A 25,069-nucleotide genomic window follows, 5' to 3' on the forward strand; every position below is an offset into this window, starting at 1 on the left:
ATATATATATATATATATATATATTTTTTTTAAATATATTTTTACGTACAAGGACAGGAATTTTAAAAATTAAAAAAAAAATTGAAGATAATAAAATGAAAATAAACAATTATTTAGCAACAAAAGTACCTGAAAATTTCCAAAAAAGGAAAAAACATGGAAAAAAATATTTTATTTTTAAACAATACAATCGTTATTTAAATAATAAATTGATAAAAATAATCGTTAATTTTCTTTTCGATTGTATAAATTGAAAGAAATTTTTGTTTAACAGTAATTCCAGAATTGGTTTTTTTTTGAAGAAAATATCGAATAATAAAAAAGGTAAGCTCAATAATTTTAATTAAAAAAAAAAAAAAAGAATTCAAGAAAATTAAATTAAAGAAATAAAGAAAAAATAAATTTTTAAAAGTGAATAAAAAATTGTTTGACCAGATGAAATATTGCACTATTCTAATTTTGTGCGCTGGACTTTTTGTCGTTAATGGACAACAATGTGCAAACGAAGGTGGACAAGTAAGTATAACTTTAAATAAATGACAGTACTGTAAAATTTTTAAAAATATAACGAATTTTTTTAATTTTCTAATTTTAAGTGTCGCAACGATGGTGAATGCTGTCAGAATCTTCGATGCAATAGAGAAAAATGTGAAAAAATTGAAGTAGACTGTCAACGAGAGGGACAGCGTGTAATAAAATTTTTTTTTAAAATAATTTAATTAACAATTTTAATTAATAATTTTTTTTAAAAAAGTTTTATTTCTAAAAAAGAAATTTTTTCATTCTTTTAGTGTCAAGAAGATTGTAATTGCTGTCAAGATTTTCGATGCAATGATAGAGAGAAAATATGCGAGAGAAGAAGAGAGGAATGTCGAAAAGAGGGTCGAGAGGTAATAATTAATTATTATTAGCACTAAAGTTAATTAATTATCGGTCGAAAAATTTCTCTTCTTATTTCCAATCAATTTAATTTTTTTTTTTTTTTAATTCCCAAGTGTCGGAACGATGGTGAATGCTGTCGGAATCTTCGATGCAATAGAGATAGATGTGAAAAAAGAGAAGGTCCTCTAGAATGTCAACGTGAGGGACAACGAGTAATGACAATTTTTATAATTAATTAAATTTTTATTGAATTTTTTAAAATTAATTAATTCTTATAAACATAAAAAATTCGATTAAAATATCGATTTTCAATTTTTAGTGCCAAGGTGACTGTAATTGTTGTCAGAATCTTCGATGCCATGATAGAGATAAAGTATGCGAGAGAGTAAGAGATGATTGTCGAAAAGAGAATCAAAATGTAAATGCCAATTAGTAAAGAATTCAATTACCATTTTTTTTTTATTTTTTAAAATCTCGAATGAAAAAACTTTTTTTTTTTTTTGAATCAATAGTGTCGCAACGATGGAGAATGTTGTCAAAATCTCCGATGTACTCGAGAGAGATGTGTAAGAAAAGGAGGTAGCGATGATTGTCAACGTGAAAATGAAGATGTAAGTATTAAATAATTTTTATTTTTGTAATTTACATTAAAATACAAAAAAAAAAATTTTTATTATTATTTTACAGTGCAGAAATAGAGATTGTTGTAGAGATTTAAGGTGTCGTAATGATCGTTGTGTTAAAGATACTTGTCGTGAATTTGGACAGGAGGTAAGTGTTTTAAATGATTAGAATTATTTTACTAAATTAAAAATTATTTTCTAAAATATTTATTTCTTTTTCAGTGCGAAGAAAATAGACAATGTTGTATTTTCTTAACATGCGATCGTCGTCAAAGGCGTTGTACTTTTGGTTTCTAATACTTACGTAAAAAATATATTTGTAACTAATTTGCATATCAGAAAAAAAATTAAATAAATTACATTCTCTGGAAATATTCTAATATAAAGGAATTTTTATTTCTTTTTCTAATACTGCTTTTTCCCTTAAATCATAAATAAATTGAGATTATTAGTATATCGATAGTCAATAGTTATTCTTTTACTAAATAAAAACTCGATAATAAAACGATTACATAATATTATTAATTAAAAATTTAATTGGACAATTTGATTAAAATAATAAAATATTAAAAAGTATTAGTATTTACTTATTTAAACTTAAGTATCAGCAATGGTTGTAGTATTAGTAGTAAAAGTCGTTTTGAGTCAGACAAAAGCTTTCAAATTTTTAATAACTAATTCAATCCTGTTGTAATGATGTATGTACATTTAAAGTGAAAGTGAACAAAAACAATTTTAAAATTAAAAAAAAAAACAGAAAAGAAAACAAAGATAATAAAAAGAGAAAATAAATATATATTTAACAGTTAAAAAGTCCAATACGGAAAAAAATGTAAAAAAAACATTTCATTCTTAAACAGGGCAATCGTTGTTTAAACAATAATAAAAGTGATAAAAAATAATCGTCAATTGTTTTTTTTTGAATGAGTGCATATAAATTGTGTGAAAATTTTATTCAACAGAAAATTCAGTTGTGGTTTTTTAAAGAAGACAGTCGATCTGAATAATAGCAAAAAGGTATAAATATTATTAACAGATTTTAAATTTGTTGTGTGAATTAATTGAAAGATTAATAATTTAATTAATAATTCTCAATTAATAATTCTTATTACAAGTGAATAAAAAAAAATTTTTTTTTTTGTATTAGATGAAATTTTGCACTTTTATAATTTTATGTGCTGGATATTTCTTGTTAATCAATGGTCAATGTGCAAACGAAGGTGGACAGGTAAGTTATAAAATATTATTTATTACCAATATTTTTTTTTTAATATAGGTGATATTTTTTCTATGATACTTCTTATAGTGCCTAAAAAAATTGTATACTATTTTTTGGAACAATTTTTTAAAAGAAAGTACTATCAAATTTGATTAATTAATACATTTTATTTAATCAATTTCTAATTTCAAGTGTCGCGCCGATACAGACTGCTGTCAGAATCTTCGGTGCAATAGGGAAAAATGTGAAAGAAGAGATCCACCTGTAGAATGTTCACGAGAAGGACAACGTGTAATAATTATTTATTAATTAATTTTTTAATTTTTGATGTTACTTATTGAGAAATTGTTTTTAAAAAAAAACAAATTAATTGTTTATTTTTAGTGTCAGGAAGACCGTAATTGCTGTCAGGATCTTAGGTGTAATGATAGGGACAAAATATGCGAGAGACGACGAGACGAATGTCGAAGAGAAGGACAAGATGTAAGTACAAAATAATTAATCATTATTTGTGATAAAGTTATTTATTTCTGTTATTTATTAATTATTTATTAGTTACTTATATGAAAAATTATTTATTTCTATAATTTATTAAAATTTCTAATCACTTGAACTTTTTTTTTTTGAAATTCATAGTGTCGAAATGATACAGAATGCTGTCAAAATCTCCGGTGCAATAGAGATAAATGTGAAAGAAGAGATGTAGACTGTGCACGAGTGGGAGACCGTGTAAGAAAAAATTAATTAATTAATTAAAATTTCTTCCAATTATGAAAAATTGGTAAAAAAAAAATTTTTTTTTTTCAATTTTTAGTGTCAAGAAGATCGTAATTGTTGTCAGAATCTTCGATGCCATGATAGAGACAAAGTATGCGAGAGACGACGAGAAGATTGTCAACGAGAGGGTCAACGTGTAATAATCAATTTATATTAATTAACTTTTCATTACGAAATTCAAATTTTTAAAATATTCAATATAACTGGATTAAAATATTATTATAATAAAATTATGTTAAATTAATTTAAAACTATTTAATTTGCAGTGTAGTAATGATAGAGAATGCTGTCAGAATCTTCAATGCAGTAGAGAAAGATGTGAAAGAAGAAGCGGCGGAGATTGTCAACGTGAAAATGAAAGTGTAAGTAGTAAAAAAGATGAATTTTGTAAAAAATAATAATTTTTAGAACAGTACGTGTATATGCAAAAAAAAATTATTATTTTTATTTTGCAGTGTAGAGATAGAAATTGTTGTAGAGATTTAAGATGCAGTAATGATCGCTGCGTTGCTGATACTTGTCGTTTTTTCGGACAAGATGTAAGTATATTTTTCAAAAAATTTAATTATTATGCTAAATTGACAAAAGGGGATTAATTTTTTATGAAATAAAAAAAAATAATTGATAATAAAATTAATAATAAGCGTGAGAAAAAGATTGTTTAGATTTACTAATTAATAATAACAAAATATTTTTATTTCTTTTTTAAGTGTGAAGAAAACAGACAATGCTGTATTTTCTTAAGATGCGATCGTCGTCAAAGACGTTGTACTTTTGGTTTCTAATAGTTACGTAAAAAATATATTTGTAACTAATTTGCATATGAGAAAAAAAATTTAAATAAATTACATTTTTTGAAAATATTCTAATATAATGAAATTTTTATTTCTCATTCTTCACTATATACTGCTGTTCCCCTTAAATTTTTATAAATAAATTAAGATTATTAGTATATCGATAGTCAATAGTTATTCTTTTACTAAATAAAAACTCGTTAATAAAACAATTACATAATATTAATAATTAAAAATTAAATTAATTATATTAATTGTGATTCAAATTATAAAATATTGAAAATTATTAGTATTATTTAATTATTATTTAAATTTAAGTATCAGGAATAATTGTAAAAGTATAGTAAAAGTTGTTCTGAGTCAGACAAATGGTTTCAAATTTGTAATAATTATTTTAATCCTGTTTTAATTATGTATATTTACAGTTACAAGTGAACCAAAAAAAGTTTTAAATTAAAAAAAAAGAAATTTATCCAGAGGAAAAGTTGATGGTATTTTTGGCAAAAGTAATAATACTTTCCAACATGTTTACATAAGCATTACTTTTCAATTCGTAATAGTATAAGATAATTTGTTTTTTTTCAATAAGTATGTAAAATATTAAAAATAATAATTGAAAGCAATTATTGAATTTGTTAAATGTTTATCTGCTTTTAAAAATAATTTTTCCTCTTTTTTAATTACTTTACGAAATTCTATTTTCGATAGACGCTCATTTTAATCAAACAGCAATGGTAAAATATGTTGAATATGAATAAAAAATATTTTCATTTTGACAAAAAGCAACTCTCTGAAAATATTCATGAGATCTTGTAGAAAATTAAAATTTTATCATTGGGTAAATTTTAACAATGAAAAAAGTTTTATTTTCAGTTTTTAAAAATTTACGAGAATAAAAAAAAATTAAAGTTATAGTGAAAATTTATGGAATATGTATTTAATATATAATATTAATATTTTGAAATGTGAAAAGGGATTAATATGCGGTCTAAGGAGATTTGCAAACGATCAAATAGTATATAGTCGGCACATTCTATCTTGTATTGGTTTAATTAGAGAGAGGGTATAGTTGTCACTCTTGAGGCGTGGACCCGTGAGAAATGCGTTCGACTATATATCGTGTCACAGTGAAGTTATTCCGGCGGAAAATGTGACAGGAAACAGCCGAGACGAAACTGGTCTCGGTTAAAGGTATGCAAGTGCGGATAAAAACGGAAGAGATGAGAAGGAGAAAACCGTTGCGGAAAACAAGGAGAGAAATAACATGACACTGCGACCAAAGTTAAATCCTTCTGCGTTGCAAAGCCAAATCTCCAAACGATCATTATAACACAAACTTTTTGACAAACAGAAAATTATTTTAACATTAAAAGAAAAATAACGAAAAAAAATTAATTTCTTAAATTATTAAAATATAATAAAAGTTTTTATTTTTTGGAAGAGATTTTTATGTTTTTGAATAAAAATAATTTTTAATGAACAATTATAAGTAATTTCTTTCATCTTTTTTTTTGATATTGTGAGTCAGTTAAATGCGCGAGATATCGTCATTCATCGTAGCTATTCCTGGAGGATTTCTTCTCGTCTCAAAATCCAGACCCTCACAAGATCTACTTGCCTTTTTATCGCATCAACTAAAACCTCTTTTCCACTACGTCTAATAATAGTCACACCTCTTATTCACTTTAAATTGTACACTCAAACTGCTATGTATATCATTTTTATCTATATATAATTTTTATCTATGAAAAAAAAATTTATTTGATTAAAATAAAAATTATTTATTTCAACTAAATATTTATTTGATAATAATTAAGTTACCGATTATTTGAATCAAATAAATTTTTTTTCAGTGTACCTAATTTATATATATATATACATATATAAATAACTATTATAATTTATTTACTATTTTCATTCTCTTGAAAAATTCAATTTTCTGCTATATTCAATAGAAGGGGAAAAAATTATAATAAAACTGTAAACTAAAAAAAAAAAAATTGAATCGTAGCGAAAAGAACATTCACACCGCGGGCTATTTTTGAAATGAAAGTGGGTCACTCAGTGTAGTCACTTTATAAAAAACACATGTTGTTTTACAGGAAATGAATCTTGGATATACTTTCAAATGTTTCGATCTAGGAACTTTCTTTAAAAAATTGTAATAGAAATACATAGGAATTATTTTCTTTATTATAAAATCCAATTTTTATGGTTTAAATAAAAATTGGATTTTTTTTTCGTTTAGAAACGACTTTGAATTCTAGGGAGTAAAGTTACTTTTTTAACCCCTAGGTAGCTAAATGGCAATTTTTGCACTTCTATAGAAAAAAAAAATCATTTTAACTATATGAAAGGAAATAATTTCATTTTTTTTCTTTTTGTTTTTTTTTTGAAGAAAAGTATACAAAAATAAAAATCGCGAATGGTTACAGGAAGTAATTTAAAAGTAAATTAGCATTCTCTTGGCATGAGAAAAATTTTCAAGACACCTGGCGCAGCGCGCAATGATGTGAAATTTCTGTCGGGTTTAGCCATCCTCCTTTAAGGAAATGAAAAGTTTAATCAGAATAAATCAAGTCTAAGTAACTTCAAACAATGAGAATTCTCCGGAAGGCGGTTTTTGTAGAGCCTCAAATTTCACGGGAGATGATTTCAAGAACGGCGCGAGGTAATTTGGATGTCACTATATACTTTTTGATCTCTTATCGAACCACAAAGAACCGTTCATCTCATTTTCATCTTGACATTTTTTGAAAGCTTATAAAAGGAGGGACTATTTAAACTTTGACCATTTCAATTTTAACTTTCAACACACTTATATGAATATGTATACTATTCTCGTTGAGGAGAATTGCTCTTTAATTTTTATACTGTTGAAATTTTTCTTTAAGATTATAATAATTTTTTTTGAAAATATATTTTAACAGTTGTAAATATAGATAAGAGATATAAAATATTACAAAGTAGGTTGTAAATCGTCGATGTAATAAATTCTTGGAATAATTTTCTTAAATTGATAAAGATAAGATTAAGATTAAGATACAGTAGCCTCTTGATATTTAATGAGATAATTTATGAGGCTGCGGTGTGTGATTATTATATTAATCGATGGTACAATTTCTGGTTTAAAGATGTCATACGATATATTTTCTAAGAGACGACACTGCTTCCTTTTTTCTTTTTCTTTTGAAGAAGGTCCATTTAACGGCATTGCCAATAAATGATACAAAATGTATGCGCATACTTATATGCTTGCAAATATTTGCAAGAAGATTCACTCTCCCGAATGCCTCTTCTCCATTTTACAAAGTTTCCGACGCGAGGAAATCTGATAATCTGTATCGGGTGCTTTTATGTTATGCGTTAAATTATGAGACCACCGAGAAAAGTAAATGGGATATCGCTAAAGTAATAACGACAAACATTAGCTTGGGTCCTCGACCCCATTGCGCATTTTCTAAGTGCTCGTATAAATAAATTACTTTCGCCTTTTACGCAGCCGGTCAATTAGATGCGAGAAGAGAGAGAGAGAGAAAGAGGACGAAAATGAAGAAGGAAAGCAAGATCTGGCGAAAATGACTTCTCTAGGTTACCATTTTGGTCCTTACGACTATCTCTCGAGATTATGTCATTAATTAAACCTCCTTCTTTTTTTGATATTATCACACGAATATTGTTGAAAATTAATGTTACAATGACATTTTACCTTCGTTATTTATCCTGAGTTTCATAATTAATTCTCTTAAAATGTCTGCATTTTCTTATTAATAAATATTATCATTATCATTTATCTGGAAAATAAATTAATACTCTAAAACTATTTATTAAACCAAAACCAAAAATTGCTAATTTACACCGGGATTCGAACTCGGGATCCTCGACTTTACAAACCGATGCTCTAATCACTATGCTAAAGATATGTTACACAAAAAACGCTGGTCCCTATAAAAAATTGCCAGAGTTGACTAATGGCGCAGTACTGGTACCAATACCGCGCCAGTACTGCCAATACTGGCGCAGTACTGCGCCAGTAGTCAATTTTTGGTAGGGGTTAAATTTTATTACAGTTAATTTTTATATCAATTTTAGGGTAAAAATTCTATTTTTTCTTCGTGTGTTTTTATAATAATAATAGATTCATCATTCAGAATTTTTATTAAAAATAAAAATGTTGGAAAAAAATAAATATTTTTTTTTTCACCTTTATCATTCTTGTTAGAATTTTTTTAAAATTTCTTCCGTCGATTTTGCTTTTGATAAATATTTTAAGACCATAATTTCGTGAAACACGTTATTCGTTCCAAGTTGAAGGCTCCCAGGAATCCAGCGGCTTTAATAACGATTATAAAATCAGTTACTGTGATTTACTGAGATTAAAAGCAAACCCCCCTTTCTCGTCCCGCCTCACGTGCCATGAAGGCACACACATACACCTGCTTTCCCTTCGCTCTCCACCTTCTCTTCCTTGCTTCTTCTTTTTCATCTCCTTCTCTTTCTCAATTGCTCTCGCTCACCCTCTATTTTCTCTAGCCCAACACCTTTAAAAAAAAAAAATAAAAAAATAAAAAAAACCCTCCAAAAAAACCCCTTTTTAGTCTCACACTAAACTAACGAATGGTTTCCTAACATGCGTCCTGTCCAGGTTTTGCTTAATTTATATATTCACACTTGGGGACATCCTGAAAACTCGGTTTTACAAAAAGGTCTATTTTTTATTTACTCTCATTCTAATTAAGAACTGTTTTTTTTTTTGCTTCGCGAGTTTCTCTCTTAATTTTAATAAATTCAAAAGATAAATATATAATTTAATGTTGAATATGACCTACAATTTTTTTTTTAAATCTAACAGTTTACCTTACCACACGCGATTTAGTTTGGAAAAATTTACATAATTATCGTAATATCAACTTACACTCTTTTTTGGACATTAATATTTTAAACATACGTCGCGTTACGCATAATTATAATCAATGTTTTTTTTTTATTTTACTTCTTATCTCTTGTTTATTATTCTTTATTCCTTTAAAAAATGAATTATTTTTACAATAATTTTGTTTAAAAATTGTATTCACATATAAAAAACGCTGGATAAATTTTGTTGCGGGTAATTTTAACCAATTCACATAGACGCCCAACCAAAAATTTCAGTATTATACCAGAGTTAACTACTGACGCAGTACTGGTTCAGTATTTCCTGCCAAGGCTGGGCAGTCTGTACTGAACCAGTACTGGTATTTTCATTGTATCAGTACTGGTGCAGTACCACCCTCCCAGTACTAAGCTGATATTGAGTGAGTACTGGCTCAAATAGATTTTCTTTTTGATTAATACTAGTTTACAAAAAGTTCTAGAGTGAACCTGATGAATCTTTTTGTATAAATATTTTGTTTATAAAAATTTATTCACTTTGATTTTATTTTTGAAAATTAAAAGGTATTTTATTTTGCTTTCTTGTGGCTAAAATTATTTAAACAAAAAGATTCCTGAGACTAATTCCAAAACATTATGCAAGTTTTTTTTATTGTTTTCAGATAATTTTTAAAATACAAAATTTAAAAAAATTTTCTTGACAACACTTGTTAAAAATTAAAACACAACTTTTATTTTCTTAAAAAACTTTTTCAAAAATTTATTTTGATGCAAATAATTAAAGTGAATAATAAAATAATTAAATAGCTAATTGTATACCTACCCAATCAAAAATTTACTAATGGCGCAGTACTGGCGCAGTACTGATAAGTATTGGCGCAGTACTGGCACCCAGTATTGGCGCCAGAGTTGGCGTAACTTTTGGGATGATAACATTTTACCAGTAATGGCTGCCAGAGTTGGCATCAGTACTGGTAACCACTACTGGTTCAGTACTGGCTGAGTACTGGCAGTTTTGTTATTTTTTGTATACGAAAAGAAAGCTTTATAACTGCAACAGAGATAAGTTTAACTGTAATAGTGAAACTTATCTTTGCTCCAGGTAATACTTTTTTGGTATCCTTAGAAAAAAGTGTCTGAAATTTTTAGTAATCCAACACAAATTAAATATTAATTAAATTAGTCAACTAACTAATTAATATTTTATTATATAAAGTCGAAAACACCAAGAATTTTTATACTTTATTATATTATTATTTTAAAAAATCAAAAAATAAATATGAAATGAAATTGGTCTCAGGAAATTTTTTGTTTAAATAATTTTACCTTCAAAAAAGCAAAATATAATACATTTTAATTTTAAAAAATAAAATCAAGGTAAAAAAATTTTATAAACAAAATATTTAAGTAAAAAGATTCATCAGGTTCACTCTAGAACTTTTTGTAAACTAGTATTAATCAAAAAGAAAATATATTTTAGTCAGTACTGGCTCAATATCGGCTCAGTACTGGGAGGGTGGTACTGCAACAGTACTGATACAATGAAAATACCAGTACTGGTTTAGTACAGACTGCCCAGTTTCGGCAGCCAATACTGAACCAGTACTACGCCAGTAATTAACTCTGGTATAATACTGAAATTGTTGGTTGGATAATTATATACATTATAATTATTTTATAAACATTTTTATTTTTACTGAACTGTTTTTATATATTATAAAAACTTTGGTTTTATAATAAACATATTTTTATATTTATTTTTTGATATTTTTAAATAATAATTTGCAATATATATTATACTTAATAAAAACTCTTGGTGTTTTTGATTTTATATATTATAAAATATTAATTAGTTGACTAATTTAATTAATATTTAATTTCTGTTATGTTACTAAAAATTTCACACACTTTTTCCTAAAAAAAAAGTATTACTTAGAGCAGGGATTTCACTATTGCAGTGAAACTTATCTCTGTTACAGTTAAAGGTTTCTTTTCGTATACAATAAATTACAAAACTACCAGTACTCAGCCAGTACTGAAACAGTAGTGGTTACCAGTACTGGTGCCAAATCTGGCAGCCAATACTGGTAAAATGTTATCATCCCAAAGTTACGCCAACTCTGGCGCCAGTACTGGGTGCCAGTACTGCGCCAACACTTGTCAGTACTGCGCCATTAGTAAATTTTTGATTGGGCGGTAGCGTCCTTGGATAAAATTTACTGCAGTTAATTTTTATACCGAATTTTGAGTAAAAATTCTACTTTTTTTGGCTTGAAATTGCATTATTTGGTTATTTAATAAACATACGAAATATATATATATATATATATATATATATATATATATATATAAGTTTACATATATTCCATATAATAGAGTAAAACGATGTTCATAAAACATTTTACGCCCATTTCTTGGAAAGATGATAATGAGGTGTTAAAGAAAACAGATCTTCCGACAAGCGGATAGGCTTTCATCATTTTTAGCCAGGCGTGCGAAGACGATTCTGCAGAGAACGCGAGAAGCCGCTTCATCAAACAGCGTTGTCGGTTAGAATAAATTTCGCAATATATACACACACGTATATAGCCGGATAGTCTCTCTGTGTGTATTTATAGCTTAGGGAAAAAAAAAGTAAGAAAGAAATATGATGAGATAGAAAAAAAAATTCCCTGTCAAATGATCGAGAGTCAAACGCTTAAAAGAGAGACAGGATAGGCAAAAAAAAAAAAAAAAAAAGTAAAGATTAAAAAAATACCAAGATAGTAGCATTTGCTCTCTGTCATACCGCTGGTACACAATTGCGGCGCCAAGTGATGCGCGGACCCCCCCCCCCCTTCCCTTCCTTACACTTTGGAAATGGATGAAAAGAAGACGTGGTCCTGGCGCTAACCCAAATCACTCTTTTTTTTTCTTTTTTCATACCTATTTCTCCTCGTTTTCCTTATATTCTTTGTAGCATTCTTTCATTTTTTACCTTTTTTTCATTTATTTTCTTTCTCGCTTATTTTTTTGAACTTTTTTTCCCATTTTTTCTTGTAATTTACTTTTTTTCCCCATTTTTTTTTATTCATTTTTCAAATTTATTTCTCTTTCTTTGTTCTCATAAAGTTGACTTTTTATTTATTTGTTTAAATACAAGAAAAAAAAAATTACTTGGTTCAAATAATATTTGGCTATTATCAAATAAATATTTACCTTACTTGAATCAAATAAATATTTTCTTGAACGAAATAATTTTTTATTTGAATTAAATAAATTTTATTTGATAGCAATAATTTCTGTATTCGGAACAAATACCATTTCATTAAATAATAATTATATTTGTTTAATTTGAATTATTTGAAATAATACCTATAATATTTAAATTGAGTTGCCACGGGTCAGGCAAGAGTTAGGGAATTTTATGAAAAGTACTGGAGAAATTTCAACTAAAAATATTTTTATTAGAGTCAAGGAAAAATTTAAATTCTGATTGGAAATCAGAGAAAAATAAAATTTTCGTGACAATCATGTAATAATTAAATTAGTCGAATCATCTTTTGAAATTATTTTCATACCAGCGAATTTTATGTTTACATTTTCAACCCTGTAATAATTAAATTAGTCGAAGTATATTTTGAAATTATTTTTGTACCTGCAATCTGTTTGTTTATATTTTGAACTACAAAATTAAATCAAAGGGCTTGAAAAATCCCAAAGATAATAAAATTTCAATCAGTTGCAATTCGTGTATTGACCTGTTCGGACGTGATCAACGGGAGTGGAAATTTTTTAATTTTAACAGTAAAATTTGGCTGTATTAAAATATTTCCATTATCGTTTTTTGATTTTGATATTTTCACAGTTGAAATAGTGAATATCTTCGGGAGTGCAAACGAAAAAATTTTAGTATTAAATTTTTTTTTTTGTCATTTTAATTCATTTTTTTTTGTCCCGGGAGTGTATGAAATTCTTAAAATCGCGATCGATTAAATATTTAGAAAAAGTATTTATTTATTTTTTTAATTTAATCGTGGTTTTGGGAATGTTCGAATAAGTATTCTTTTTTAATTCGCGTTTTCGGGAGTGTTCGAAATTTTTTAAATCGCGTGTGTGTGTGTGCTACCAGCAAAATTACATCATGGTTGCAGACTAAAATTAGGGGTAATATTTTTTTTATAGAAATAATAGTTTATTTTTAAATAAAAAATTACTTTTTTCTAATTATTTTAAAGGTGATTTTACCTTTTATATTCTCATAATATTAGAATTAATTCTTTTATTGTTTTTTATAAAAAAAAAAATTTTCCCGTAAATTTTTGTGATGGAAAACAAACAATTATATAGACGATGGGAGTGAAGGGTGTTGAAATAATAAAATCATAAACAGAATTGAACAAAAGTATAAACGAATGAGGGATTTACAATGTGATTTTAGTTGACGAACGAATGATGGTAGTTTTCTGATACAAAATTCCTGGTGATATTTTCGATATACATGTATAACACACAGAGTTGTGTGTTGCTTTATCGTTTACCAAAACAATTCCCAATTGCCTTGTCAAAAGTTCCGCCAAAAATGGGCTCTGATTTATAGGCTGAAGGGCCGCACAAATTTATTGCTACCAACCGGACAAAAAGTCCTCTCCCGTGCCACAGGAGCAGTCGCTTTTGGCTTTGGTTTGAGAGAGAAAGAGAGAGAGAGTATTTTAAACTCGTTGGTCATTAATACACATCCGCAATGTACGAAAGCACGCGAATACCATTTATGGTTGTGTATATGTATAAATCTCCACTTCGAAATCCTTTTTTTTTTCTCTCTCTCTCTCTCTTTCTACGATGAATTATTGTGACGCGATGAAACGACCCTCGAATCTACACCCGGTACCATTCGTCGCTTCGTCGACGGCTATATCGAACTTCCGTTTCTCTCTTTTGCAAATAGGCATCTATTTTTTTGTTTGTTTTTTTAAATGCAATAAAATAAATGCATTGTGCGCTGAAAAAAAATTGTTTCCGAGTCCCGGAAACAATAGGGGGTGTACCAACGTTTATTACAGGAAGACATTCCTCCCTTATAGCAACAATAACGATTCAAAGTAAATGTTGAAAAACCAATTACAATTTTCACAGAAGTTGGACAAAAAAAAAAAAAAAAAGAAATTGCTGCTTTTAACAGATATTTATATTAAGACATTCTCAAAATCATAGAAGTAGAAATTAAATTAAAAATAAGGTGTAAAATTATTATTAATTAAAAAGAAAAAAATTACTATTTGTATATTATATCAATTTGTATTGTAATATGTATAAGTAAAAACATATTTTTTATTTTAATATCTTCTGTCTACATGTAAAATGATAATTTTGTTCTTTTGAGATTGTGATGATAGTTGTTCTCGTAAGAAAGCAATAATCTCTATACACACTTGAGAATGTAGCTTATATATCCAATATGTAAGTAGCTTCACGGTCCACAATCTCCTCGTTCTCCTTCCTTTATGTTTATTTGTATTCCTCTATATATCCCTTTTACTCTCTTATTCTTAGCTATATCCTATAAACGTGAACTATCCTTTCCTTCTCTATAGTGCGCGCACCACCTGCACGAAACGACTGACCACCTACCAAATTAACTTTTACTACCATCTTTTCAATTAATTTTACAAAATCTGCCACCATATCCTCTAATTGCAAGCATAAATTTGTAGATATATTCCACTTTTCCAATTCGTCTCGCAGATTTTATTCTTAAAAAAGAAAATTTTCCCAAAAACAATCAATTTTTTTTTTTTTTTTTTATTAAAAACTCGCTGAAACCGATATTTTTTTGTAACATGTTCAGCATCCCCTAATTGCAAGCATAAATTACAAATATTTTCTATTTGGTAAAGGAAATATTTCTTTAAACTTTGTTTGTAATGAATTTTTTTGTATTGAAAAAAATATTTCTTCTGTTGAAGAAAATTATCCAAATATTTTATATGAATTCAATATAAAAGTAAATGAAGTTAATACTTTACGTTTTTTTCTATTTAGAAAATTTTGTTCTGAATTAAAAAAAAATTCTTATGATTCTTTTCTTTTTTTTTTGTTACAGGTAAGCTATTCATATCTACAATTCTACATCAACATGATTATAAAGGAGAACTGTGAGTGACATTTATGAAAAGTATTTTATTTTTAAGATCCCTTGATATCTCTCACGTTTTTGGGAAAATTCTAATTTTGCCATTCTCTTTGCATTATAAATGGAGTTGAACTGATTTCGAATTAGTGAGATAATTCTCATTTTAGAAGTTGAAATGTATTATCATTTTGTCTAAAATAGACAAACGTTTTATATCTTTTGGGAATTTCCGTACATATATTATCAATTCTCAAATGTATAGAAGATCAGATGGAAATTGGAAGGTATAGATACTCATCTGTAGATTATATTTTCAAATTCAAGCATCTCCCTGGAGTACTATTTGCGTCGCGAGTTTTATATATATATATATATATATATCCCTTCGACAATATACATCAACCGACAGTCACTACTTCACGTTGAATCATATCATCACGTATAGCGTCGAGCAAAGAAGGTACTTACCTATATACTTTTCTCTCGCTCATCGTTGATATCTCTTCTTCCTTCTTACATTTTTCATTCAAATGTGAATTTGATGGACGCGAGTTCCTTCACCCTTCAATATCGTTCCACCTTTTACGATCGTTTATAACATCAGCTTCGTTTTTATAGTGGCGCCCCTTCACAATGAAATGTTCAAAAACAAAATGCCACTAGTGGTAGTAGCACGTAAATATTTTTTATTCCCTCAATCCAAAATTTATCCAATTTTTAAATTTATTTCAATTTTTTTTCATTTTTTATTTATTCTAAATTTTTTTCTGTGTTATTTTAATTTCGAAATTTTTTTTTTTTTTGTTAGTTATTTTAATTTTAATTAAAAATTTTAACTAAGAATTTGTGACTCGTCTTTTGCTTTTGAATGAGTAAAATTTAAGTAATTGATAGTAAAAACAATTTTATTGTCGATTTAGTAAAATTTAACTAATTTAAAAGCAATAAATGTGTCACTATTTCAAATTAGATAAAATTTTTACTAATTCTTTAGAGATTATTTATTAAATTTTTCTCTCTAAAGTATATATTTTGCGATTTATGTATTTAAAAAAAAAAATTGTAAAACTACGCAATTTTCAAATAAGAAACTTTGACAATATAATAAACAAATTTCTTTGAAAGTCTGTAAAGTGTATGAAAAAAATGAAGTTTTCTCGAAATATTTTTAAACTTTAAAACATTTTACTTTATAACAAAAAAAGTTGATGGAAATTTGTCAAAAAAGTTGAGAATCTTTTTTATATCAAAATTTTGTTTCCTTGACAATATTTTTTAACCTTGGCTGAAATTTAGATATATTTTAAATTAAATTTCAAGTTCAATTTGTTTTTACAAAACTTTTTTAAAATATAAAATTAATTTTTTTAAACCAATTCTTCATAATAGAAAATTGTTTGATTTTTAAACAATTGGATATTGCGTTTCGTCTATAAAGTGATATAGGTTACATGTTGTTGTTTGCTATCGGTAAACAAGTTTCGCTATTAACTTGCCTTTAGAAAATTGTCTTTTCCAAGAAGCTTTTACTACTTGAGTGAAATAAGAGATTAAATCTCTTGGCAAATATGTGGAAATTTTTAGCAGAAATACACCTATAGTCAGGGCAACAGGTAGTTTCACCTATAAAACAATCAGTAATGCATTTTTGACAAAAAAAACTATTTTTCTAAAAATTAAAAATTTCACAAAAAGAGAATGAAATATTTTTTGCAATTTCACAATATAAAATAGCCTCTACAAAAAATTGATTAAAACCAAACATATATGATTTTTATTGAAAGTTTTGTTTTTGGAAATCGATGAAAAAAAAAATTTTTCTTTTTCTCGATTTATATACTAAGGTAACTTTATCATCGCTTTATTCGACTTATATAAAAGTTGGAAAATACTAAGATACTGAGCGTGGCGTTTCAGACAAAAAACTTTCACAGATTAAAATATCGAGCACGAAAACCTGTTATCCTGGCGAAAAGAAGAGTTTGGTGAGAGTGGAAAGCAGCTTTTGCCAAAATCTTGGTTAACTCTGAGTGAGATACTATATAGAGAAACTGACTTCACCTAGGAAGTGAGATAAAACTGCCATCATTCGTCGGACAGGTTTTATCCTCTGAAAGAGAAGTTCCCGCGTCGACGATCTGCAATTCCCCTTACTGCCGGAAACTTTAATTTATTATGCCCTTCCAACCTGCTGACGAAAATCAAATGAAATAAAATAAATTTCTCCTCCCTTAAAAAAAGAAGACGAAAGCAAAAAAAAAAGCGAAGGAAAAACTTCTGTAAGTGAAATTTATACATTGTGTCATGAATTACATACGTTGGTATCTATTTTGTTGTTCGAAATTCGAAAAGTAAAAATAAATATTCGTTTAATGTATAGAAGTAGTAGTAGTCAGTTTCAGTCAGCCGTGGTTTGTATTTTTTAAATTTTGTGATTTTCTTTTTCGAGTTACAATTTATATTTATAATCAGTAGTAAATGTAGGTTTTAGACAGACTTAAAAATGTGAAAATATTGTTAGTAGTGAAATTTAGATACAGTCAGACAAAATGTTTACGAACTTTTTCATTATATCAGTAGTGTAAGTCAGACATGAGTTTTCAAATTTTAGTTTCAGTAGTAAAAGACGGTGTAAGACAGGCAAAATATTAGTTTTTCGATACTATTTCAAAATCAGTAATAATATACGGTTCTATTAACAGAAACATTTGTTGTCTTTGGTAATTTCAAAATCAGTAGTAAAAAATAGTTCTAGTCAGACAAAAACTTTAATAATTACTTTATAATTTCAGTAGAACAAGTTAATTGTAGTCAGACATAACTATCCTATTTATCAATTATTAGTTTCAGTAGTAAAAGTCAGTTATAGTCGGACACATTTTTTTCATAATATTGTAATTTTAGTATCAGTAACAATAGTATAAGTCAATTGCAATATTCTTTAAATTTTATTTTCAGTAGTAAAACACAGAGTAAGGCAGACAAAAAAACTTTCCACAAACTGGTATTTTTATGACTTTATTAATTGCTTACATTTAATTTGAGATTACATATTGGACATATTAATTTAACCTAAGATTTATTAAACTCCCTTCATTCTCCTCTCTCTATCTCGTGTTTTGAAATCGTTAACAAATAATAAAGTTTAATTTGAGATTAATATTTCTAATAAATGAAAATTTACTTTGGAAATTGTTGGAATAGCTTTTCGAAAATTATATTGATTAACAACTTTTGTACATTACAGAACTTTATCGAAACTGTTAATATGAAAACTAATATATCGCAATATGCTATTACTAAAACTTTTCAAATATAATTATTTCACTGCGCGGCGAAAGCTTCTTATGCTGTTGCAGATGAGTCTTGCCAAAAAAGGAAAAAAAAAGAAAAAAAGTAATTTTTATTAACACAAGGAATAAAATAATTTTTTTAAGATTAAAAATTTTGCTAAGGAAAACAACGATCATAGTAACGGTTGCTATGGTAATAATTGCCATAGAAACAGTTGCTATGGTGAAACTATAAGGCTTTCAGGCCTGGGTCACGAAATCCTAAAAATAAGGATGTAACTATAACAAATTAGTTAAAATTTTTACTAATTAAAATTTAGAGATTAAATTAACTTTTTCAACTATCGCGTGATGATAATCTCTAAGCAGTATTGAAATTGAGTTTTTTTTTCACCTCCAAAAGCCACGTTTTAAAATAACTTTTCCACTATGTTGGTGTATAACAAAAAAAGAGTATAAAAATTGTTATTTGACCACCACGAAATGGCGTGCATTTCGTTGCATATGCCGCGTACAAAATTGCATTCTAGAGTTAATGGTCCATTGTAATGAAGCTTCTACCATTTTCAATTCGATTAAGCAGGCTTTCCATTTGTTCACAAAATCGCACCAGGTCATATTGGTTAGCCAAGGAATCGATAACTCGACACGATCTCTCTCTCTCTCTCTATATATATATATATATATATCCCTTGCACATAGCAATGCCTCGCAAAATTCCCTCACACATACTCACTGGCAAGCACGTCTCTTTCCTTCATGATTAACCGCGTCGAGGACCGCCGCGCCGGAAATGGAGTCCTGTTCGAAAGTTCAGACGCGTATAACGTGTATATACATACATACACGTCATCGGTGTGCCGGACGACATTATTTCACCGATCGCGCCGCCTGCGGTCGTCGGTGAAACTTCAACCGGTGGATTTTCAATGGACCGCTCTCATAAATTTTCCTCGATTCCGCGATCCACCTCCAACCCCCTTTTTCTGCCGCCATTCTCCCCCCCCTCCCCCTTCTCCCTTTCACAGTTCCCTTTCTCCCTAACCACGACCAACTTTTTCCATTCCACGTAGGAAGGAAGCCATGCGATCGGGCTTCTTTGAATACTCGCCCGTTCTGCACGAATACCCACTTGCCCCCCACCCCACGGCTCTCAACCGTATTACTCTTTTTTCCAAAGCAACCCCTCTCCCACTACTTTATCCACCTGTCCAGCAACTCGTCCACATCTTTCTATATCACTATTTTTTACCACTATTTATATATATATATATATATATATATGTACTATGGTATGTACATATTTCCTATCTTCTTCTCAGTACCTGTCTATTTTACTGAAAAGCGAGTAGACGATTGAAATATCGAGTTGTTCCGTTAAAATGTTAAAGCGACTGCTGCTGCTGCTACTAGGAATAATATAGAACCAAAACGGCGATGCAGAGAATAATGTAGTAGTGATCTCTTTCAAAATTCACTATATAATAGCAAGCAAAATTGAAAAATCGGAATTTAAATTGGAAAATTTACACTATTTACATGTTGTCGATGATATGAGAAATTAAAGTTTGTCTCGTAAATTTTCTAAAAAAGTTCGAACAAGAAAAAAAAGGAGTTTTAGGTACGAGTTGGTGATTTCCTTTTTTTTGGGATTTATTTTTCTCTTTTGTTAGTTTTACCTCTCTCTCTATTTTTAGACCATTTATCACTATTAATATTTGTGATTAATTTAATTGATTAATCAGTTAATTAAAATAATAATTGACCTAATTCTTATTTAGCATGATCATATTGCTTACAGATGCTAACTGATGTTTGCTATCAGATCTATCAAAATTATTAACCACATCAGCTAAATTTTTTTACTATGACAACGAAATATTTTTTTCCGATAAACAATATCAGTCTTGATTTTTAAAAATTTACTTTAACAGAAAACTTTTTTTAAACCCACAACAAATTTATTCTCCCTCCCTATATTAGCTAACGTAATTTGATGTGACAGCAAATAGTTCGCTGACACAGCAAACTTTTTCTATGCGTGTAATTATCATTTTTATCTGTCCTAATCTTCATGTAACTTAATTCTAATTTATCCTAATTTTTATCCAAGTCCAATTCATATACGGCAAATTCTTACTTAACCTAATTCTTATACTTAACCTGATTCATATTTAGTCTAATTCTTATTTAACTTAATTTTTATTAAACATTCTTATTTAAACAAATTTTTATTTAATTCAATTCTCATTTTGCCAAATCTTCACTTTACCTAATTCACATTTGGCCTAAACTTTATGCAGCCTAATTCATATTTAGCCAAATCTTTATTTGGCATAATCTCTCACTCGTTCATTATAGCGAAGAATGAAATGTTAAAGGAAAAAAAATACATTTGTGTTCTTTTCTTTGTTAAGTCAGGAAAAGATTCGGACAAATAAAATTTTGGCTATATAAAGCTTAGGTCAAAGGAAAATAAATTAAGAATAATAAATATTTTGCCAGAAAAGAATTATGCCAGATAAAGATTAGGTAAAATTAGAAATAGATTAGATAAATATTAGGCCAAATAGTCATTGGATTAAGTAAAGATTAGACCAAATAAGAATTAGGTGTAATAACTATTGGACTAAATAGGAATTATGTTAAATAAAAATTATGACAAATAAGAAATAAAGGTTAATAAATATTAGGAAAGGCATTGAGACAGATAAATATTAGGCCAAATGAGAATAAGGCCTGATTAATTATTTGACAAAACACAAATTAGGCTATGTAAAGTTTAAGCTAAATGAACGTAAGTTAAAAATAATGAACATTATGCCAAAAAAGAATTAAAATCAAAGAAAGATTGGGTCAAATTAGAAATAGGTTAAATAAAGATTAGGCTAAAAAGAAATTAGGTGAAATAAATATTAAGCTAAATAGAAATCAGATTTAATAAAGATTAGTATCAAAAATAGTTAGGCCAGATGGAAATTATGCGAAATGAAAATTCGTATTCTGGAAATTTAAGAATCAATCAAAACAAGAATTGGTAATCAGATCAAATAATGATTAGGTCAAATAACAATTATAGCTAACATGAAGATTAAGATAAATACAAATCAGGTTAAATGAAAATTAGGCTAAATAGAAATCAGGTTAAATAAAGATTAGAACAAATAATAATAATTTGAGGTTAATAAAGAATAAGAATTAGGACAGATAAAGATGAGAATAATATGAATGGAAACATAATCAGTCAAAATAAAAATTTACCTTTACGCAGAAATATTAGGCTAAATAAGAAATAGATTAAATACAGTAAATGAAGTAAACAAAGTGGTGAAGTAAATATTTATTTATTTTAATATTAAAAATTTAAATATATTAAAAAAATTTTTATCTCTACAAATAAAAGTTAAAGGGGTTAAAAAGTGAAAATCATCTGCATCTTTATATATATATATATCCTATTATTGTCACGCGGTCAGATGAACAGGTGTCCCACCACCTGGTGAAGCTGAATAAAAGCAGTTCATTGCCCACAAAAGAGATCCTTGAAGCCGTTGCAGTGCATGAGTCTCGCGCACACCAGAGAGATGACTTGGTCACAAATTATACGATGATTATAATTCTTATAAAAAACGCACATGCTTAAGAGAACTTTTTTTTTCTCCTTTACATTCGTAATCATATTATCGTAAATGCAATAACAAACAATTTTCTCAACTAATTTCCCGCAAAGAAAAAGAATATAAAGATATTTTCTACTACTAACTTTTTACTTTAGATGCGTATATATATATATAAAGGGTGCAAAGGTCGGCAGTAAAGACCACAATGGACTTTAAGGAAACTTCAATCTTCCCAAAACTTTCTCGCTTACCAATCTCTCTCTCTCTCCGCACACTGTGTCTAGTTACTCTTTGAAAATGAATTTGCTGAGACAGCTAAATTTCACGGTGTCCTAAACTCGAGGAATACTTGTTGGAAGTAGTTGAATTGCAGTGGATAAAATATTTTTTACCAAAAAAAAAAATTGTTATTTAAAAATACAAGTAAATATTACAAGACTGTTAGTAAAAATCAGATGAAAGAGAGAGGAAAGCGCAAAGGGTAGAATATTTCCAATTAGAATGAAAAAGGATATCGGCAAATTGATTGGACGTAATGTTAGGTAAAGTCGCTTGTCCGTAACAGGAAATTAGTAATTTCGATGAGGCAGCTCGTCTGGCTTTTTTGAAGTAAAAGAAAAAAAAACTAGCTGGTTAGTTTCTAGATTTCGGCAATTGCGATTCTGATACAGCAGACTGGTGTGTAATGTTTTTTTTTTTTTTGTTTATTTTTTAATCCTCGATACCGCACGAAAAAGGGCCAGGGAAAGTGAACAAGAGAGAGAGAGAGAGAGAGAGACAGAAAAAAACAAGAGGTCCATATATATATACAAGTTGCTATATGTACGTTCTCGTTGAAAGCTCGTTCCTTTCCAACGTATAAGCTATTAACCGCTCTCATCGCTTCAGAAGGTCGAGACGAGAAGGTGCTGGAGGGTTTCGTGCAAAAAGAGTTTGGTCGAGAAGTAATAGGGTTAATTATGTAGCATTCGCCTCCTCTACTACGACTCAATTTGTTTCGAGTACTCGCTCCTGCAGTCGACAGACCAGTTTATCAAACTTTCAACCTTAAACCCAAGAGAACTAACTTTCGATCTAATTTTTAAGGAGAAAATAAATTTCCCGTGTATCTTGTCAGAATGTCAGAATAATGCTATAAAAATATAAATAGTATGTAGTTTTAAAAAGATAGGTTGTGAGAAAAGAACTGTGCGCCACCTACGAGCAATTGGAGGAACTAATACAGGCGCGGTAAAATTCAAATCGAGTTAGCTTTTAATTAGTAAATAATTTAATTTTTACAAGGCCTTTTGTGATTAATTTTTTAAGAATTTTGTTTCAAAATTTACAGTTTTTTTTTTATTAAAAATTTTAAATTATAACTTACGTTTAAAGAATAGAAAATATCAAAAATAATATTACATTAATGCTTCTTGTTTATAAAGATCTTGAATAATATAATTATAAGTAAAATGAGAAATGAGAGAACGGAAAATATAGAAAATTTTATTATATACTTTTTTGCGAATGAAGTTTTAAAATCAAATTTCACTGTTTGTTTAAGAATAAAACTTTTCTTATTTAGATTGCTAACCAATTCGTAACTATATACATATAAATACATATATATGTATAAACTGGTTGTTACTTTCTGTATAACATAAAACCAACGCGAAGTATATATATATAAAACTATGTGGAATTTTCTCTTGCTGCCAAAGAGTAAAGCTTGGATATTGCTTGCATAAAATATTCAAAGCTTTTTTCATTTCAGGGGCGCAATTAATTTTTATTCAGTTCCTTTTAACTTTTTAAAACTCCAACTGATGAGTGTGCCCGTGAGCGTGTCAGTTTTACACAAAACTTGTTTGTGAGTTTTTTTTTTTTTCGTTTAAGGGTACGAAAAAAAAATCTGCAATGCTTTTCACATATTTATTACAAACTGTTTTTTTCTATAAACTTTAATAATAATAATTTTTTCTCTTTTTCATTATTTTTGTTTCTTGCAATGAAGAAAGAATTGTTAAATATTAAATTCGTTTCTATAGTTAATTTTTAATCTTGAAGAGTAGCTGCGAAAGTTCTTAAGTATAAGCTTCTTTTTTTTTGGAGGGGAAATCTTATGGATTCTATCTTATCATGATAAATAACTGAACGATTCTATATAGAGCTGCTTTTCTATTCAGTTTAAATGAAAGCATGGAATAAGTGAGAAAAGTAGAAGGGGGGGGGGGGGTTCTCTTATAAAGAAAGGACGAGGAAAAGCCTAACGTACGAGCAGATTCAAGGTACATGCACACGTTACTGGAGAGAGCATAATCTCATATATAGCATCCGCAGCCACAGTAAGTAGAGAGTTGGTGGAGAGAAAATGGGATAAAGAAAGTCGAAAAATGGCGAGGGAGAGAGAGAGAGAGAGAGAAAGCCAGAAAACCCGACGGTTGAAAATTTAATTTCGACGATCCTGGGAAGTCCGAGAGCTTGCACGTCTACCACGATTTACGAGATTATACGAGTGCACCTAGGTAATAACGCGGTAAAATTCCTCGCGTTTCATCCGCACACTCTTTATATTCCTCCATTCACCGATTTTTGACTCTTTTGTTAAATCTTCGACAATTATTTTTATTTTCCCCTTTTCACCTTACCGCGCAGTTTTATTTTTCTAACATTCCCTTTTTCATTGTTATTAAGGGGTAATTAAAAAAAAAATTATTGCATCTTTTAACAATTATTAGTTTAAAAGAGATGCCGAGTATTTTTATATATACGGTAATTAAAAACTCTTGAAGTAGTTCTTAAAAATGAGATTTGCGAAAAGGCATATTATAATAAAGTTTTAATTATTTAAATTAACAATAGAAATGTAAAATAATACTTTAGGAGAGAAAAGTTAGT

General features: G+C 28.2%; 3 protein-coding genes across 3 annotated transcripts in view; all 3 read left to right on the forward strand.

Moving 5' to 3' along the window:
• LOC127286894 (protein rhomboid) overlaps positions 1-25,069 on the forward strand; it is a 285,703-nt gene that overhangs the window by 124,829 nt on the left and 135,805 nt on the right. The window lies entirely within an intron of this gene.
• Positions 274-1,802, forward strand: LOC127286896 (keratin-associated protein 4-8-like). Its single transcript, XM_051313520.1, has 9 exons — positions 274-324; positions 436-516; positions 597-689; positions 792-890; positions 996-1,094; positions 1,202-1,300; positions 1,395-1,493; positions 1,570-1,653; positions 1,728-1,802. Exons 2-9 carry the CDS (start codon positions 436-438, stop codon positions 1,800-1,802), a joined length of 729 nt encoding a protein of 242 aa, XP_051169477.1. The 5' UTR covers positions 274-324.
• LOC127286895 (protein psiN-like) lies at positions 2,456-4,364 on the forward strand. Its single transcript, XM_051313519.1, has 9 exons — positions 2,456-2,522; positions 2,653-2,733; positions 2,917-3,015; positions 3,109-3,207; positions 3,361-3,453; positions 3,539-3,637; positions 3,768-3,863; positions 3,957-4,040; positions 4,212-4,364. Exons 2-9 carry the CDS (start codon positions 2,653-2,655, stop codon positions 4,284-4,286), a joined length of 726 nt encoding a protein of 241 aa, XP_051169476.1. The 5' UTR covers positions 2,456-2,522; the 3' UTR covers positions 4,287-4,364.

The sequence above is a fragment of the Leptopilina boulardi genome, unplaced genomic scaffold (genome assembly GCF_019393585.1).
Source record: "Leptopilina boulardi isolate dan_hultmark-lab unplaced genomic scaffold, ZJU_Lbou_2.1 LbouV2_364, whole genome shotgun sequence".
In the NCBI taxonomy this organism is placed as follows: Eukaryota; Metazoa; Arthropoda; class Insecta; order Hymenoptera; family Figitidae; genus Leptopilina; species Leptopilina boulardi.